The sequence below is a fragment of the Caloenas nicobarica genome, chromosome 12 (genome assembly GCF_036013445.1).
Source record: "Caloenas nicobarica isolate bCalNic1 chromosome 12, bCalNic1.hap1, whole genome shotgun sequence".
In the NCBI taxonomy this organism is placed as follows: domain Eukaryota; kingdom Metazoa; phylum Chordata; class Aves; order Columbiformes; family Columbidae; genus Caloenas; species Caloenas nicobarica.
Window position 1 is genome coordinate 13,390,809 of NC_088256.1, and position 17,924 is coordinate 13,408,732.

Genomic DNA, 17,924 nt, shown 5'->3' on the forward strand with positions numbered 1-17,924 from the left:
GCGGCGGCGCCTGCGCAGTGGTGTCGGCGTCTGTACGGAGATGGTGGCGGGCAGGGGGGCGGTGCTAGAAGGTGCGTGCCGCGGCAGGGGCTGCGCGAGGCTGGGGGCGTGCGGATAAAGAGAAGAGACGGAAGTGCAGGGTGGCGGGGGGATGCGTTGAGTAAATTAGCATCGTGCTTTTGCAAAAGGACTAAATCGGTTCTTGGCGCCTTATGACCTCTAGCAAGCAAAGAGGACTGGTAGCTTGCAAAAATAGTTTGCGAATACTGGGGGGCAAAGATGGAGGTCAACCCGATATAGATAAATACAGAATTCTTGTTACTGGGCTCCGAGAAGAGTCTTGTCTTCCTCTGTAATAAAGAACATGTAGCCAGTGCTGCAGAGCAGTAATTCACATTGTTGCAACAGGGAAAAGGGGACGTTTCTCAGAATTCACAGCCTGAAGCTTTTGCAGGGACAAGCTTTGCTATGCAGAAATTCTACATTCATTATTAAGGCATCGATACAGGTTTTGGTAAAGAACGTTACAAAAGACAGACACTAGTTTCCAAAAGTTCACTGAGCCAGGCGCACACAGGAGGCCCAAAGGCTGCAGCAATTCAGCTGAGTACTTTGCACAGGAATGCCTGTCATGGTGTAACTTCGAGTTGGTGGTGTTTTAATTTGGTTTTGAGTTGAAAGGTGATGAATAACTCCAGTCAGGGCACGGTAGATGAAGTGTCTTTCAGGAAGTACAGTAAATTCTGTATACATTTGGGATGACCTGGGGGTAGTCTGTGAAGACGAGAGATTGTCTAACAAAGGTGGCCGGTCGGTAATTTCCTTTGTTCAGGGTGCACGTCTGATAGGGGATAATCAGTCACTCTTTGGGGCTCTAGGAGGAAGATTTTTCAGCATATATGTATTCAGGACTACATCTGTTTCAGCAGCAAACTCAACATAAGAAAACTGGATATACTGCATATGAACATCCATCATCAATCATATAGAAATGTAATACTGATATTTTACTGGAGTTTTAATATCTTTTCTTGCTGCCACATTGTACAGAAGTGGAAATTTATCTGAGACTGTTTCTTGAAAATGTTCAAACATCTCTTTTAAATTCCTATGGTTGTTAATTTATAGCCCAGTACTGTTCAGATGGCTCCCATCCTGCATCACCTTGTCTTTGAAATTCCCCTGATGTGAGTCTGCCCATTTTAGGTGCAGTGTTTGAGCAGTGGAAAAATATTTTCAGATGCATCTCTCAAGAAAAAGAAATTTATTTCCGTCAAGACATTTTTCTCCAAATTTCAAAAACTTTATTGTCATGAATAATTAAGAAAATGAGGAAAAACTGAAAACAGACATCAAGAAAAACAAACATACTCAGAGGTAACACATGCTTCTTGTGACACTCTGTAAGATTTCAGGTAGAACACACAGGGATTCAGGCTCTGGTGACAGGACTTCCCCCCACTCACCAAAGCTGCATGTGGAATGAACTGGACATACACAGACCCTCATCTATCAGCAATAACCAACAATTCTATAAAGTTGCAGTAGTTGTGGAAAAAGGGATTTTTCCTCTTGCATGGAAATAGGGAACATGATGCTATTTGCCAACAGCAGGCATATTTCGGAGTTCTTTGGGCAGTTCTGCTCCCCCTCACCAGGGATCCTTACTCTCTGCCAAGAGGGGTAAAGAGATGCCATTGCCTCATGTGATGCAGGCAAAAAAATTACTGTTATTGGGCCCTTGTCCCAGTTTTAGAGCCTCTGCAAAGTGTGGAAATCCAGGAAGATGCAGGTATCGCATCCCCCGTTTTCCCTGGATAACCAGTCCAAAGAAAGGACTGGGCGCAGAGGTAGCAAAGGCTGAGGGAACCCTCTCACACACAACAAACAGCACTTTTGTGCTTGGTAGGGTCCTTTTCCCCCTTGGCTATGGAGAAGGAAACGTGGATGGGGCCGCACAAGCCCCATCCCAGCGACATCGGGTTGCATTCTACCAGCTGCTGTTGCCGAGGCCGCCGTGCAGCAGAAGTGCATCCAGGCCAGATGTCGCTGCCGCGGGGCTCGGGGCTGGTGCTCAGGGATTGATCTCCCCGCTGCAGCTGTCCCAGTTGGCACCACTGCCTGCCCAAGGCCCTGCCCGTGCTCTCCGGCTGGTCCGGCAGCTCCTGCTGGGGCCAGCGCTCCTCCAGCCAGGCTGCTAACTGCCTCCGAGCTGTCCTGCTGAAAGCTAGCTTGTGTTTTTCTACATAACAGGGCAGCAGCAAAAGCAAGACTACAGTGTAGACATACCACGTGTCTCTCAGACCCCAAGTGCAACTTTATTTAGACAGACAAAAAATATAAATAGGTAAATAAAAAAACCAAATTTTCTGGGTGATTTTGGAGAGAGCTGCCTCGAGGGTCCGTATTTTTCACACGCACTCAACTAGGAGACCTTCATTTTGCCTTTTTCAGGAGCTGCTTCATCAATGAGTGGCTGCTCATCCCCATTCATGGACAGGATCCTCTTTTCTGGCGGCTGCTCCTCAGGCTGGCGGGCAATCAGCAGACGGCAGGTAAGCAGGATCCCAAAGACCAGGGCATGGGCGTAACGCTTGAGGGGATCCCCCACAAGCTGGTGGAAAAAGAGCACAGCCAGCACAAGGAGGAGGAGGAGAAAGTTGGCCACGTCTTTGGGGCGACCAGGCACCAGTGTCATGACAATGCCACACGCCACTTCTAGGGCACCAATGCTCTTGCGGAGAAGGATGGAGCTGACTCCCATCTTCTTCAGCATGGGGAGGGCCCGCACGTAGCTTTTGTATGCTCGTTTCTGAAATCAAGCAGCAAGAGTGTGGGACACCATAAGGTGAGAAAGTAAAGGCAAAGGTGACTTCCATTGAAATAGATTGATGTGCAATATGACCATTTCAGTCATCACAGACCCCTCTGGCACAATATCCAGTCTGTACCCCTAAAGCTCCTGTTGGAGGGGTATTAATACCATCAGCCTGCAATTCCGCCTTTATAAGCTGTTGTCTCCTCGCTGGAAAAGTTCTGCAACCTAGCACCCGTCTTTGGAGCTAGGAGCAGGCCAGCTATACCTTCTCCAACAACTGAAGTTATTAGAATTACAATGCAGAACCATGTTGTTAAATTAAAGTACCTCTCTCTAAGAGTAACTCATCCTTTATAATTAAATAATACACCTAGTCCCTGCAAAGCCAAGGCACAGCAAGTAAAAGCAGAAGTCTCTTCCTACCTCAAAGCAACTTAAAATATCGCAGTGTTATGGGCAGTATGACATTCGCATGGGACTATCCATCAAAGCTGAGACTCACCAACCCTGTCCTGTGCTAACATACCTTTATGATCCTTTCTTTCCTCAGATTAAAGCAAGCTGACATTTGACATCCTTTGCTCCCTGGTTTATGCGGGATTAAGCAGCAGTATAAATTGCAAGACTCGGCCTCCTTACACATCTGCCTCATTGTTTCAGAGAAGAAACAACCTCTGTCCTTACACACATTAAAGTTCTTGCATTTGAACATTGGGTGCTCGTGGGATCATTGGTTTTTTGTTTTGTTTTCTTTTTCAATCAAGTATTTCCTTTATATTTTAATATAGCTTCTAGTTATTGGAGACACTGAAACTATTTCCACTTACACTTCAGTATGTGATCCCTGCAGATGTTCTTGCCATTGTGTTCTCTGCTTTCTAATCAGGGAGAGGGAAATGGAAGCCGAATCTCAGGTACAGAGTTGTTCAGCTCTCACAGGCACTGATCACATTGTAGATTTCCTTCCATGTGATTTTGGAAACCTATACTACAGACACACAGAACTTCCCCACTTCTTTGTAAATTTTACTGCTTCTTTCTAAGAGGAGCCAACACTTCACATGCAGTTAAAAATATACAGCATTGTCACTCTTGCTGCTAAATAATTGAAGATGTCATGACACACTCTAAGTGTATGCATTGTAAGGATGCATTTTAAACTTTCAGTGAATAAAACCTCTCCTCAGAGCAGAGTATTTTTAAACAGTTGTGAAAAATACAGCTTTATAAAGAAATGTACAATCAGCATGTCCTAGAGTACTCTGGTATTTTAGTAGACAAACTAGTGTGTCTGGTTTTTGTTGAACGAAAAACTGCAAGTTCGGTGCTGTGGGTAGATGACAGAGGTTCTGTATTTGCTCAGGGCAAGAAGCCATGCTTATTGATTAGGAAGATCAGGTTTTCACTGTCTCCATTACATGACAGACTACCCTGGTATGCAGCACAGCAAAAGCATAAAAGCCTAATGAGCCATGAATATGGTACAATATGCGCTATTAGGAATGATGATGCTGTGTAATATCCAAGTGCCTTTGCTTTCTCTTTGTGAAAACGGAGATCATTCCTACCTGTAGGCCTGACACTTGGTATAGCAGAAAGGGACAGAAAAGCAAAATATTTTACAGAAGAAGGGGGTTGCAATGCTTCTAAAGTCTCAGTGCTTTTTTTCTGTCCCTTATGTAGCAGAAGCTTAAAAGCTCTGTTTTCCAAGCATTTTGACTCAGTCTCTAGCTCCTGAGTTACTTCTTGGTGATTTTTCTTTGTGAGATCCCTGTGCTGGGCTGCAGATGAGGCACTGTGATTCAGATGTTATTTGAGAGCTAAGGAAAAGCAGCTGGCCAGTTGGAGCAAAAGGAGAGAATAGAATGTGCTGGAAACTTCCAGCGCTATTTTTTTTTAGGGGCATAAAAATTATACCAATGCTTTTCAGCCACTGCAATAAATATGATGGGGGTCGGGGGGGGGGTGGCAGGAGAATAAACAAACACAGACAAGGAAGCAAAACATGGCAGCAAGTCCCCTGCCTGCAGTTCCCAGCCAGTAGAGCTCTGCAGCAGGGCTGGCCCTGGCCAGGGAGAAGCACTAACTGGCTCAGCAGCTGGGAAATGCACAGCGACTTCTCTTTCCTCTCCTCGCCCCTTTCCCATTAGGCAAGAGGAGGAGAGGCTCATTTCCCACACTAAAGAGAATAACAGGACAACCATTAATAATATTTTCTTCTGCTAGCTAAGAATCTTAGAGCATTTCACGGTCATTGATTAATCCCTGCACAAGTCGGGTGAGGTAGGGACAGCCAGTGACATTATCCTTGCTTTGAAGCACAGAATTCTGAGGGTGATCATCTGGCTGCCAAAGCAGGCACCTGCTTTTCCTACCCCCAGTCCATAGGGTAGTTATTCTCCCAGGGACCAGCTGTACCTGCCTGCTACATGGCTGGCACTTCTTCAGACTTGGCTTTTCAGAGTCCCTTGTGTCCCCATCTTTTTTGCAGACATCGCCATGCTGTGCTATCCCATCCTCCTCCCCTCCTCTGCCCGTCCTTATGCACAGAAGGTTTCTCTGGGGATAAGGCTCAGACAGAGCCAGGATATCCTCGGCACTGCGTATCATTTGTTTCTTTCTCCATCAAATAAGGAGACAGACAAGCTTCTTCCTTCTCGCTCCCATCGCTCAGGGCTCCGGAGCGGTCAGCCTCCGTGCATCCCCCCACAAACACGGATTCTGCTGCAAGGTTGAGGGGAGAGAGCCCAAATGCATCTCCGTCCGTGCTGCCGCTGCCATACTCACCATCTCGTTGTAGGCATCTCTACTGAGCCGAGGGGTCAGTTTGATGGTCCCCATAAAGACGAAGAAAAGCCCCAGGGCCACGGAGAGGGCGACGATGGTGATAGTCCTGGGAGATGCCATGGAGCCGCCAGGAACCTGGCCTGGGAGCCGGTCCTAGCGAGGCTTTGTGGCTCCGGCTGCCAGGCTGGTTGCGAGGTAGTCAGTCACCATTGAGGGAGGAGAGGGATAAAGCTGCAGAGGCTGCGGGGTGACAGCGGGAGACGGATGCGGCCGCCTCCGCTCAGCGGCCGCCGGGTCCTAGTGCCCGGCAGCTCCGGCACCTGCCGAGCCACAGGCGCCCCCGCCGCTCGGCCCGTGCAGTCACCCTCCTCTTCCCTGCACGGGCCGTAAATCACCCACAAAAAGCTGAAACTGAACCAGTTCTAGGGGTGCGGGGTGGCAGCCAGACGCATAGCATTGCTCACTAGTGGGAAAACGAGACATCGAGATGCTGGAGGGAGTTCAGAGAAGGGCAACGAAGCTGGTGAAGGGTCTGGAGCACAGATGTGATGAGCTGCTGAGGGACCTGGTGGGGGGTCCAGCCTGGAGAAAAGGAGGCTGAGACCTTATCGCTGAATGCAGCTACCTGAAAAGGAGGTTTTAGCGAAGCGGGGGTCCATTTCTTTACCCGGGTAACAAGTGATATTACGAGAGGAAATGGTCTCAGGCTGCGCCAGGGAAGGTTCAGATTGGATATTAGGAAAAAATTTCTTCACGGAAAGGGCTGTCAGGCATTGGAACAGGCTGCCCAGGGAAGTGGTGGAGTCACCATCCCTGGAGGGGTTTAAAAGACATAGAGATGAGGTTCTGAGGGATGTGGGTTAGTACCAGAGTTAGGTTATGGTTGGACTTAATGATCTTAAAGGGTTTCTTCCAACCAAAATGATTCTATGATTCTATATTAGCAGAGGGCATGGGAGTAACCTGCTGTGGAGGGAGAGTGGTTGGAGGTCTCTTGTACATAGGCTGCTTTCAGTTTCAGATGCTTTGACACTAATACACAGCAAACAACATCTTGCTTAATATATTTGCCCCAGAAAAGTAAAAAAGGTGTCTTCCCCCTGTGGCTCTCCTGGAACCTGATGCCCGAAAGGGACAGTGAGGCCACTGTGCCACCCTCCTCCATTGCAGATAAAACCTGTCCTGTATATTTAGCTCTCCAGAGACTAGTAGAAAGGTTTCCTGATCCTCTGTTATTTTCTGATTTCCAATCATTATCTCTCCCCCTCTAATTTGCAACAAATTTCCTTTTGGCAAAAGCATAGCCTGGCTAAGCAGAAATCCATTCAGATCTCACAGCGAGAAGCCATGGTATAATTACACAAACCAGAACTGCTGGAAAACTGCATCCCTCCCTATAACCTGAAAACATGAAGCTGTAACAGTGTGCAAAAATCTTACACTCATGGGATAGTACCAGAGAGACACTTCCCATGCCTGTCAGGGATCTCCTCATCACCTTTGTTACTGGTGTAGCAAGTCTCAAGCCCTAAACCCATGTATTTTAGGCCCCCATGGCTGAAGAACTGGTGGTTGTTATTATTGTTCCAAGCTCAGTGTTCCTTAGGACTGTCATTAGAAGTCTGAAAAATACAGGCAGTTTTCCTTGTTTCCTTGGGAGCTTATCAGCCATGGTTCACCCACATCAGATAGAGAACTCCTCTTTCAGAGGAAAGAGTCAAATTTAAAAGCTTGACTGTAGAAATAGGTAATTTCAATACCACATAAAAGTAAAAATTAAAAAATAAAAGGAGCCCTCAAAACAACATGGAGTCCACAAAACAAAAGGGAACTCTGCTCACCTGGACCTACCTCCAGGTTGTAGCAGCTCCATCTTTTGAAGAGTTGGAGAGAACTTCACGTAACATTGAAGTTCACAGCTTGCCAGTCAGTGAGCAGGGCAGGACTGATACAAAACACACTAAATTTTTCAATTGGCTATTGCAGAGCAACCTGATGAGGAAATAACTTGTTGTTGCTGCTATTTTCACAGGGCACTTCATATTTAGTTATCAGCAGGCATTAGTGGAGAACGAGGAGGCAGGTGTGGAATGAGAGACACTGAAATCTGTTGTCCATTTCATTTTATAGCAAAATCTGTCTCATTGCCTCCAACTTATCCACATGACTGACAGCAATTCAATATTGGTTTTGGAAGTTTATACAGGAAGTATTTCCCTGACACCAAAAGTCAACATTTTCCCAGTGAGGTATGAAGATTTCTAGTTCCTACAGTTTCTTCATAGCAAGTTTGCTGTCAACTTGAAAAACACCTGAAATATCTTTCAAGCAAGCAGAGAACTAATGGCATGGCAGTATTAGAAAATACAGTGGATCTCAGTATTTCATATTCACATTTTGATGGCAAACACTCACCATCAGGCTGAGGGTATTTTCCAGGCTGCTTTAACCAGCAGCCCAAGAAAAGGTTTGTCGGGGAGGGAAGGGTGGTGAAATGCTACGGAGAACTTTTTCACCCCAGAAATCCAAGTGTTTCCTTACAGAACAGCGTCATTAGGCAACTCTAAGTAAGATCAAAAGCAAAATTATTTATTTTTATACAAATTTCAAGAAAATAAGTTAAAATCCTAACTATATCGACTCCAGTCTTCAGGACAGTAGGAGATTGCTTCCAAGCTCTCAGAGCTGGTGTACTTGCTTCCTTGTCAGCGGGTAAACAGCAGCACCAGCTCGCAATGAACAGTATGAGGAAACATGTCAAAAGGTATAACCAACGTGGGGGTAAATGGCGCTCCTGCCAACTTCTTCTGTGGGTCAGGTGGGCAGCACAGCCTGTGGAAAGCAAAGAGAGCATCCTTTAGACCAGCAGCAGAAGCCTTCCCACCATTATCAGTAGCACAGTAACACAGAGGATGCACTAAGGCAGTATCATGTGTTTGCCCAATATCCCTCAGTCTGCAGCTGACACTGGCTGAGATCTGGAACCATCACTACTGAATCCCAAACCAGCTCTGAAAACCCCATGGACAAGCTGAAGAGTCCGTGGCACGTTTAAAGCTCCATTTCTCACAAGCCATCCCTGCTGAAAAACACTTAATATCCTTAGGAAATAATCCTCTGTTCTACAGTACCTTCATTGGTTACCTGCAGACAGATTTATCACCTTTAAATGGGCCTGCCCCGGATAAAGAAGTAGCTATATGATTAACACTGAGCAGGTGACTAATCCCCTTGGCTTCACTTCGTTGGCTCGGGGCCAGCCTTCCTGCAGTGAACCCAGTGGACTCCATATCCCATCTCCAGATGTGCTGTTTTGTTGGGGAGGGATGCACAATGCCATTGTAGCACGCTTGCATTATTTGCTGTTCCTTACTGATGCACTAAAGCATCCTGCTGGAACATAAACCCCAAAGAATACCCATTACCTTTAAGCGAGCAAGTACAGCTTGCAGGTAAACTCAAAGTAAGGCAAAACATAAACCACTTCTGACCACACACTGCCTAGTCCTGGATTGCACCTGCAGAACTCACCCAGTGAAATTCAGTCGCAACAAAAACCTTCCCAAGCCAAGGTCAGATATTTACATCCTTCCCTGGACATAATAGGGTCTGTCACTAAGATCAGCAGAAAGGAAGAGAGGAAGGTGCTCACTCAAGAAAGTTCCTCATGGCTTCACCCTCTGGCTTGCAGGAGATGTAGAGCAGCCTTCGGATGGACTTGCAGTTCCGGATGGCTCGCACGACTCTGTAATCTGCAGAAACAGACATCATGCTTTCCCACTGACCCACTACCACCATGCACTCTCCAGAAGGAATTATTGCACAGCGAGCATCACAGAACTGCACTGAACTGTCTAAAATACGGGGAAAAAATAACACAGGCATTTTGCCATGTCCAGTGTCAGATGCAGGCTCTTAGAAGGCCAAGGACATGACCCACGCTGCTAACAGCTCAGCCAATTTGGCAGGGTAGAGCAGTGGGAGAAATCCCTCTGCTTCCCAGGAGGATGAAAGATGAGAGAAATATTGTTACGTAATTAAGCAGAGGCACATAAAATCTTCCACACGCACTTGTGAGACATCTGGGTACCAGGACCAGCTTACACTGGAGTAAGCACAGTGGAGACCACTAAGACATTTAGAGGGCTGGGGCACGGCATGCACAGGGAGAGTGTGAGGTCTGGGGTTATTCAGCCTGGAGAAGAGAAGGTAAGCAGAGATCCATCTTCTATCTTCAGGGGCCTCATGGAGGATTACAGAGAAGATGGAGCTACAATCTTCTCAGAGGGGCAGGAGAAGAGGATGAGAGGCAACCGATGCACTGTGGCAAGGGGAAATTCTGATTAAATATATTAGGAAAAAACATTTTCAGAAGAGGATATCCACCCTTGGACATATTCAAACCTCAATTGGCCTTTACAGCCCTGTGCAATGCTATAAAACTCTGAAGTTGGCCTTGCTTTAATTGAGAGACCTCCAGAGGGTCCTTCTATCCTAAATAATTCTGTGAGCCTATGAAAGATGGAAAAAAGATTAGAGCTGTCTGCTTTAAGCAGAAAGCAGGATAAGGGCACTGAAAACTGCAGACTCTATGGGATTTTAACTGCTGTCAGCAACAACGTAAGAAACTAGTGACTAAGCAAGCAGAGGGTTTGGAGCGAGTGTAACAGGTCTCAGAGAACTTGTTCAAAATTCTCTGTTTTCAAGATGAAAATAAATAGCATATTCTCTCACGGAGCCCAGCCCGAGATGGGTTCACCACAGCAACAAGGGGTCGGGCACCCTCCCACGATGACAGGAGTTGTGGTAACACGGCCTCTGCTTTTCCTCCGTGAAACTCACAGTTGGAAATTCCTGTGAAGCAAAAAGCAACCACATGGACCGAGCTGTGTCAGTCTCCCGAGACATTAACGTATAACATGAAGTACTGCCCTTTGCTGCCTAGAGGTAACCTGTTAGGATCCCTCCGCTCACTTCTGCTCTTCTGCTTCCAATTTTTCAGCACTTAGTTCGAAACTTTCTGCCACAGCAAGTTTGAACTCACCGTTGAATGCTGCATTCCACCTGGCATCCTCGATTGCCTTTGCCACCACCTCAATACCGATAACCTTGGACACTCGGTGAGCCAGAGAGAGACCAATTGTGCCTGGAAACAAGGGATACAAAAATACTCCACACATCCATGCTGAAGAAACAAGCCTTTAGATAGAGGGGATCATTGTTGGGACACAAAGCACCAGCCCTGGGAGCCAGGTTCACACAGCTACTGCTCACCTGTTCCACAGCAAATGTCGAGGAGGACGGTGTCCCCACCAGCCTGGCTCAGCTCCCCAACCGCCTGGTACAGAACTTCTGCTCCACCTGTGTTTACTTGGAAAAAGGCATCCGGAGAGATGCGAAACTTCAGGCCGAGCACTTCTTCAAAGATGTGCGGTTCTCCGTGAAGGAGCTGGAAGGGGGACTGCTCATGGGAGCAGCGTGTCATGGTGCTAGCGGAGCACACAAAAAACAGCTCTTAGAAGGCCGCAGAGAGGCAGCTGATGTCCTTTTCCATTTCTGGGTGCTCATGGGCAAGGAAGGATGGTTTTTCCCCCACCAACTTTTATTTCACGTGAACCTTTCAATAGGATCAAATAATTTTTATTCTTTGTAAGGGATCTGTAATTTGCACAGCCTAGAATTCATTAAAAGGATCAAAACTACTTTGTAGAAGGCAGCAGTCCTAGGGTCTATTTCCCATTTTCGCTGCTAATGTGATTTACTGTCTTGGGAAAGACACTGTAGGTTTCTTTAGTTTCCCAGGCTCATAACTCCCATGAAGTAGAGCCATAGTGTATTCAAGTACTTCAGGTCTGGAAAAACAAAAGATGTGGCCATCTTAAAACCATGTCTGCAAGAGGCATCCAAACATCTGTCATTCTCTTCAAGCACTCCCTGAACAGGTAGAATTTGAATTTGATCAGAGACGGGGGGGTAAAAGGAGCTGGCTTGGTTTCCACTCTTTCCCTCCATCAAGACATATACCTCTCTTGGAAATAAAGTGAAGTCAAGGCACAGACTCTTCCAGGTCCACAGGTGAAGAACTCCTTAAGCAATGCTTTCTGCATAGCCAGTGCCTCCTGTCAAGAGTGAGAAAGGAAAACCTGGCTGTTTGGGTAATCTGATGAAACACCTCAGCCAGACACCTGATGTGTCTCTTGCCAGGGGCCCTGTTCCCCACGTACTCACCTGGCCCAGCTCCTGGGGGTGGAAGGTGATGATAGCCATGGTGTGGCCATGGCTGGTGGTGCGCACCACGAGCTCCCGCCAGTGTCCACCTTCGTGGAAGAGGATGCAGGAGTCCAGGGGGGAGTGACGGATGAAGTCCTCATAGCACTGAGAAGAGGGGAAACGGCACTTGTAGGACAGCGGAGACAACTGCCCTGGTCTTAGCATAACTCTGTGGACCCCAAATGGGTGGCACTTCCACCAGCATCACCTGCTTTTTCTGTTTGATTCCAATACACTGAGTGAAAGCTCTTTCCAAGTTCTTGGAAGACAAGACATTTTAATAATGTCAATTTGTGATTCTTCTGTATTTCAATAGATTGGCAGGAATTCACTGTCACTTGATTAAATTCATTTGTTAGGACAGTTTAGAGGGCTGCAATATTAATATGCAAGTTCAAAAAAAAATATTTATCCATCAACCAGAGCCAGGCCTGAAACTTTTCAGAACATGAAAATGGACTGGAAAACCCAGCATAACTAAAATTACAATGTTCTCCCAAATAAGAGTTACAGCAGTCCCTCTATTCCACAGTCTAAGGACAGACATGACCTATTTATTTACCTGGGCTACTTGTTTATGTTTTGAGGGTATGTTCTCCATGTGGTTGGCTTTCACACAGACAATATTTCTTGCTGGAGAGAGACAGACAGATATTTACTTGTATTGTTTCAGGGCATGTAAACCGCTGTAGGATCTGACATGATGAACTTTCCCCTGAATTCTTCCATTGTACAAAAAAAAAAAACCAAAAAACCAAAAAACCAAAAACTGTTATGTAAGTGCCCTACTAAATCCTGTGATGTTCTGGGTACCCACAGCCTGCAGGACCTGCCAGAATTCCCTTTGCCAGTGACAACTGTCATTAAATGCCATGAAGAGACCAGAGCTCCAGGGGCTTTTTAAATATCCTCTAGCAACTCCCAAAGGAGCCTCTGCACTGTTCTTAAACTAAGGGAGCCAGAGCAGAGCAAGCTGGTTTTCTAACTGGAGAATAATGGTGTGGGCTTCCAGCAGCAAAGCAGTTGAGGTTGCCTGGAAGACAGCATTCCCACATCAGTTTAAATGCTAAAGTTTGCTGTCAGAGGTCAAATGCATCCATGGAATTATTTTTTTTCAATGAGAAAAGTACACAGTGACCACCCCAGAGCCTCTTGCTATGGATGTTGAGAAGCAAAATCTAGTATCGATGGTGTGAACAAGTTCACCACTGAGCAGCTTGCAAGGGGCACGTAGCTCACATTTGTTGCACAAAACCAAGCTGCCTCATGCACCCCAAACACACAAACCTCACTCTGCTGCCTATGGACATGTGCAGTCCTACATGCTCTCCCTGCTCAGCACAGGCTCCTGGAACATGCCAAAAACATGCAAATAGCATAATTAAGAATAACAAAGCAAAATCCTGGAGGGGCTGCTACCACAGCTGTCATCCTTACTGCTGTATTTAGCAAACTAGAGAAGCTGGCGTTTCTTAAGAAGCTAATGAACTGAGGTTTTAAAATTGCTGCCCCGGACTCGGTGGTGTTTCTGTTGGCAGTCCCCAGGATTCAGGCTTCTGACTCCGGTGCAGGCTGTCACAGCAGAGCCTTGCCTCAAAAACGCCAGCAGTTTCTACCCAGCTCCTTGTCCTGCGCTGACCTCTGCCAGTTCCCACATACAACCCCACGGTTTTGGGGTTCCCATCTGGTCCTCGGTTCACAGAGAAAGTAGATTTGTTTCGGTAGCCAGTAATGACGGGCTGAGGGAGAAAAGAAGGAAAAGTAAAGCCTTGGATGTAATGGAGTAAAAAGTAATGGAGAAAAGCCAAACCCAGCCTGGTTGTTCTGGTGGCAACACGGGAAGATACACAAGAACATGCAAAACGCAGGAACAGAACTTGTGCATGAAACCTCCAGTACTTCCCCTTGGGAAGAAGAAATGGCTCTCTATGGCAGAATGGTAACAGGTTTATCAGGGAAGGCTTGGGGACAAAAAAGGGCTCCTAAACACTGGGCTTGTCTCACTCTGCAGCAGTCACAGGCTGCAAAGCAGAAGCTAGCAAGGACTGCCACAGCCACATTCTCTGCAACCAAGCAATCCCCACCATGAGACTCTTCAAGAGTTGAGTGACAGATGGTTAGTGGCTCAGAGGAGACAGCGTTCCCATGGCATACTCACCGAAGGGACTACAGGCTGGAGAGGACAGCAGAGTCCGTCAGGTTGCTGCACATCTACACCCAGCTCCTTAAGACGAGATGCCAGTGTCTGCAAAATCTTCCTCTGGCTTTCATATTTCACCTGCAGAGGAGTCCTAAGCCAGTAAGACTCTCACGCAAGCACGCGATGGCGGGCAGCAATTCATCACCCACCTCTGGGAAGGCCAACAGGAGGGAATACTGCAAGTGGGATACAGACCCAGAGGAACCCTGCATTTCTCATCACTGCAGTCACTTGGAGCAATGGGGAGAGAGAGGAATCTTGTGTCTGTGGTCCCCAAGTGCTGGCCTGGAGTGCCTGGTCCAACTTGAAGCCCCAGTGAACCAGCTGTCCCACACTGGACACGATCACTGTGCAAGTGCCCATCCTCTGTGCTGTTCGTGATCACACCCACCACCCACAGGGAACCCCCCAGTTCTATCCTCCACAATAGCTGAAGAATTAAAGCAGCAGTAAATAGGGTCTGAAAGTTTACAGCATTAGGTGACTAAGATGATAGGGGCTATTGCTCAAGGGGAATATGAGGGACAGTGGGGGCAACATGACAGAGAAAAGTCCAAGCAAGCACATCTTACCTGCAGCTGCTCTTGATAGGGAAGTCTCCATAGTGGAGTCACCGCATTTGCTAACCTGGAAAGCACAACATTGTGGTAATGGCCAGAGCTACTCACCTTCTGATACTTATGGCATAACATTCCTGCCAGCTGCTTCCTGGGCAGGACCATTCTGGTAGAAGTTCTGCACCAGGGCTGGCTGTGAACATACAAACTCCCTTTTCATGGCTCCCTCCTGGTGCAGAATACTTGCGGCTGGAAGAGGGACCCAGGAACCACAATTACCAGCTCTCCAGAGGACAGCCTGAGCCTTTGGCAGAAGATTGACCAGTGATGCCCAGGTGTCCTGGGTAACACAGTTCTCTTTCTGATCCCCCTTTAGAGGACAGGAACAGCATTTCCCCTGCACAGGGACCCAGACAGGCCAGGGGAATGAGTATTCAAATGTTACTGGGGTCAGAGCAGAAAAAACGCAAAGTGCAGGCAGAGAAGGGGGGAGTGGGTAGGGGGAAGAGACCATGTTGTGGCTTCAACTGTACTCTGTTGCTTTCTGCCAGTGAATCAGAGGCTTTGGCCATCCCTTGCTGCTCTGAAGACAGCCTGAGTCCCATCTCCCCAGAGTTTTCCCCTAAAACAGCAAGATGCTGCTCTCATCACTCGACGCATCCATTTTGCATCATCTCCCTGCTCACATTTCCAGCCACTACTACCTCTTTTTTGCTAATGTTGTACAAGATTAAATCCACCACAGCGAAATGCACAGTTTGTGTGTAGCAGGTAGGGAACTAGAAGCTGCCCACTCTCACTGACCCAGCCACCCATGCAGTGGCAGTTTAGAGATAAACCTCGGAACTTACCATTAGTGTATCTGAGGCAGGGTGAGCAAGAACAAAACACATAAAAATTTAAAAAGACAGAGTAAGGGGTGAGGCTGATATGATCATATCAGCCTCATAACTACCCATCAACTACTGACTGATTGAACCCACGGAGAACCTCACCCCACAGCGGGATAAGCTCCTGTTATTTCTTACCGGGATTTTTGGAGCTGCTTCCAAAGCGCCCGGCACCAACTGCTTTCAGGCACAGAAGTGCGATCAAATGGACCATTACTTTTTGCTTGCCAGTATGGCAACTGCTCTGCTCCCAATCCTTTCCTCTTAGACCTTTTCATTCGTCTTTTCCATTATTCCTGCCCCCAGGCTGAGCTCCAGGGAAGCCAGCTGAGCCCTGGCTCTTCTATTCCCACTGGCAAGAGCTGTGTGGAGGTGAAACGCCCAACCCGCTGCTCTAACCACTACAGATGCCCGGTGCTTTAGAAGAGCGCTTGGTCAGTTTGGAAGAGCCATACCTCTCCTCCCAGGACGAACCTGGCAGGCTGCAGCCCTCCCTGGCCTTTTTCTTCTCCTTCCGCTTGGCTGCTCTCTTCTCTCTCAGCAGGCTGTGGTCCCCACCAGGCAGGCTGCTCAGGAGAGCACTCAGAGGGCGAAGGTGCCGGCACGGTAGCCTCAATGCCCAGGACAGAGCCATGGTAGGAAGGAGATGGGCTGCACCCCTGCAAGCAGCACGGCGAGCCCACCGTCCGCCACCACGGCAGCTACACACCTGGAGGCGGGACGAGAAAAACAACATATTTGTGGCCAGCTCTCCTTCAGAAAGTAAAACACTTACTTAAAAAAAGACCAAAAACCAAAACCAAAACAAAACCAAACACGGCCGGTCTGGCCGAGCGGGTGCATTTTCGCGTTACCGAGAGCTGCTCGACAGTGCCTGCAGCGCACCCAGAGCCTCGGCCGGGAGCTGCGGGGGGGACAGGCAGTTCCAAGCGGCACCAAGTCCGCACCGCCCGCTGCCTGCCCGGCGTGTCCCGGGCCCCGCCGGAGCCCCCACCGCTCCGCTCGCGAACACCTCGCTCCCCCCGCTCCCGGCCCATCGCCCGCCCGGGCGCTCTCCCCCCGGCGGCGGGACGCGATGAGCTGAGCTCCCCGGAGAGCTCCCCGCCGCGCTGCCCGGCGGCCGAGCCCGCTGCCGGGGCGCCGGGGCCAGCTCCCCAAACCCCACGGGCATTTCTCGGTGGCGAGTCCCGCTGCGCTCCTGGGGCCCGTCCTCACCTCTCGGCGCAGCGACCGGCGCCCTGCGCTTCCCGGCTCCCGCAATGGGCCCGACCCGCTCCCCTCGCCGTGCCCGGCGCACGCCAGCCCCGGTGCGGCTCGGGGCCGCCACGCTTTGCGCATGCACAGCGGACCGGTGTCCCGGGAGCGCCTCTCCGCTGGAAACGCTGCAAAGGGTGCGGTCAGGATGTGAACCCACCCTACGGAACAGGGCGAGGGGGCTCCTGCTTATCCCCACCCGCGGCGGCGGCACCCGTGAGTGTCACCGCAACTTGCCCCAAATGGTCTCTGCCCACTTAGGCACCTGAAACTAAGAGGGCAGCGGCGGGTGCGGTCAGGCTCCGATCCGTTCTGTCCCAGGATTTAGGCGTCCTGACGAATTCTGCAGAACAGCCGTCGTGTAGCTCCCGGGATTGTAGGAGAAGGAAACTGCCCCGAGACATCCACCCCACCTTGAATCCTGTTTGGGGCCCCTCATCATAAGAAGGACATTGAGGAACTAGAGAGAGTGCAGAGAAGGCAATGAAGCTTGTGAGGGGCTGGAGCACAAGTCTGATGAGGACCGGCTGAGGGAACTGGGGCTGTTCAGCCTGGAGAGCAGGAGGCTGAGGGGAGACCGTATCACTGTCTGCAACTGCCTGAAAGGAGATTGTAGCATGGAGGGGGTTGGTCTCTTCTCCCAAGCAGCAAGTGATAGGACAAGAGGAAATGGCCTCAAATTGCACCAGGGAAGGTTCAGATTGGATATTGGGAAAAAATTCTTCCCGGAAAGGGTTATCAGGCATTGGAACAGGCTGCCCAGGGCAGTGGTGGAGTCACCATCCCTGGAGGGGTTTAAAAGGCGTTTAGATGAGGTTCTTAGGGACATGGGTTAGTGCCAGAGTTAGGTTATGGTTGGACTCCATGATCTTAAGGGTCTCTTCCAACCAAAGTGATTCTGCGATTCTATGATTCTATGTGGGTGAACTCTTATCCCTCGCACCCGGCCGCCGTTGGGTTCACCCGACAGCGCGTGCTGCCCTGCGGCGGGGCCAGGACCTCCCAGCCGCGGGGGGGAGCTGCGCTGCCAAGACCCGCCCCGTGTCTAGGGCGGGGCCCGCCCCGCACAGCCACGCCCTCTAATGGGCGTGGCGCCGCCGAGCCCACGGATCTGTTTGCCGTAGCCTCGTCCGCGTGACCGCGGCGCA

The 17,924-nt window shown here is 49.0% G+C and overlaps 2 protein-coding genes and 1 long non-coding RNA gene across 3 annotated transcripts; 1 reads left to right on the forward strand and 2 right to left on the reverse strand.

Annotated features, from left to right (window-relative positions):
* On the forward strand, positions 1-3,527 carry LOC135993533 (uncharacterized). The gene is made up of 3 exons (XR_010606885.1): positions 1-71; positions 2,455-2,555; positions 3,369-3,527. It is a non-coding gene; the product is annotated as an uncharacterized LOC135993533 (long non-coding RNA).
* Positions 1,359-5,809, reverse strand: TMEM35A (transmembrane protein 35A). The gene is made up of 2 exons (XM_065643457.1): positions 5,606-5,809; positions 1,359-2,812 (listed from the first exon to the last, which is right to left on the reverse strand). The coding sequence occupies exons 1-2, from the start codon at positions 5,723-5,725 to the stop codon at positions 2,426-2,428; spliced, it is 507 nt and encodes a 168-aa protein (XP_065499529.1). The 5' UTR covers positions 5,726-5,809; the 3' UTR covers positions 1,359-2,425.
* Positions 5,810-8,173: 2,364 nt separating this feature from the next.
* TRMT2B (tRNA methyltransferase 2 homolog B) lies at positions 8,174-16,860 on the reverse strand. Its single transcript, XM_065643255.1, has 13 exons — positions 16,738-16,860; positions 15,978-16,231; positions 14,648-14,702; positions 14,034-14,153; positions 13,515-13,614; positions 12,438-12,508; positions 11,834-11,980; positions 11,630-11,724; positions 10,880-11,094; positions 10,650-10,751; positions 10,340-10,459; positions 9,258-9,357; positions 8,174-8,437 (listed from the first exon to the last, which is right to left on the reverse strand). The coding sequence occupies exons 1-13, from the start codon at positions 16,858-16,860 to the stop codon at positions 8,311-8,313; spliced, it is 1,629 nt and encodes a 542-aa protein (XP_065499327.1). The 3' UTR covers positions 8,174-8,310.
* Positions 16,861-17,924: the final 1,064 nt, after the last annotated feature.

Bases quoted from the DNA above. Each gene is read 5' to 3' on its own strand.
- TMEM35A (XM_065643457.1), bottom strand. From the start codon at position 5,725: ATGGCATCTCCCAGGACTATCACCATCGTCGCCCTCTCCGTGGCCCTG. The intron at 2,813-5,605 runs GTGAGTATGGCA...GCTTGATTTCAG, and splicing joins GAGATGCCTACAACGAGATG to AAACGAGCATACAAAAGCTA.
- TRMT2B (XM_065643255.1), bottom strand. From the start codon at position 16,860: ATGCGCAAAGCGTGGCGGCCCCGAGCCGCACCGGGGCTGGCGTGCGCC. The intron at 14,703-15,977 runs GTATGGCTCTTC...TGTGCTTTCCAG, and splicing joins GGTTCGTCCTGGGAGGAGAG to GTTAGCAAATGCGGTGACTC. The intron at 14,154-14,647 runs GTAAGATGTGCT...ACTCCTCTGCAG, and splicing joins CCTATCAAGAGCAGCTGCAG to GTGAAATATGAAAGCCAGAG.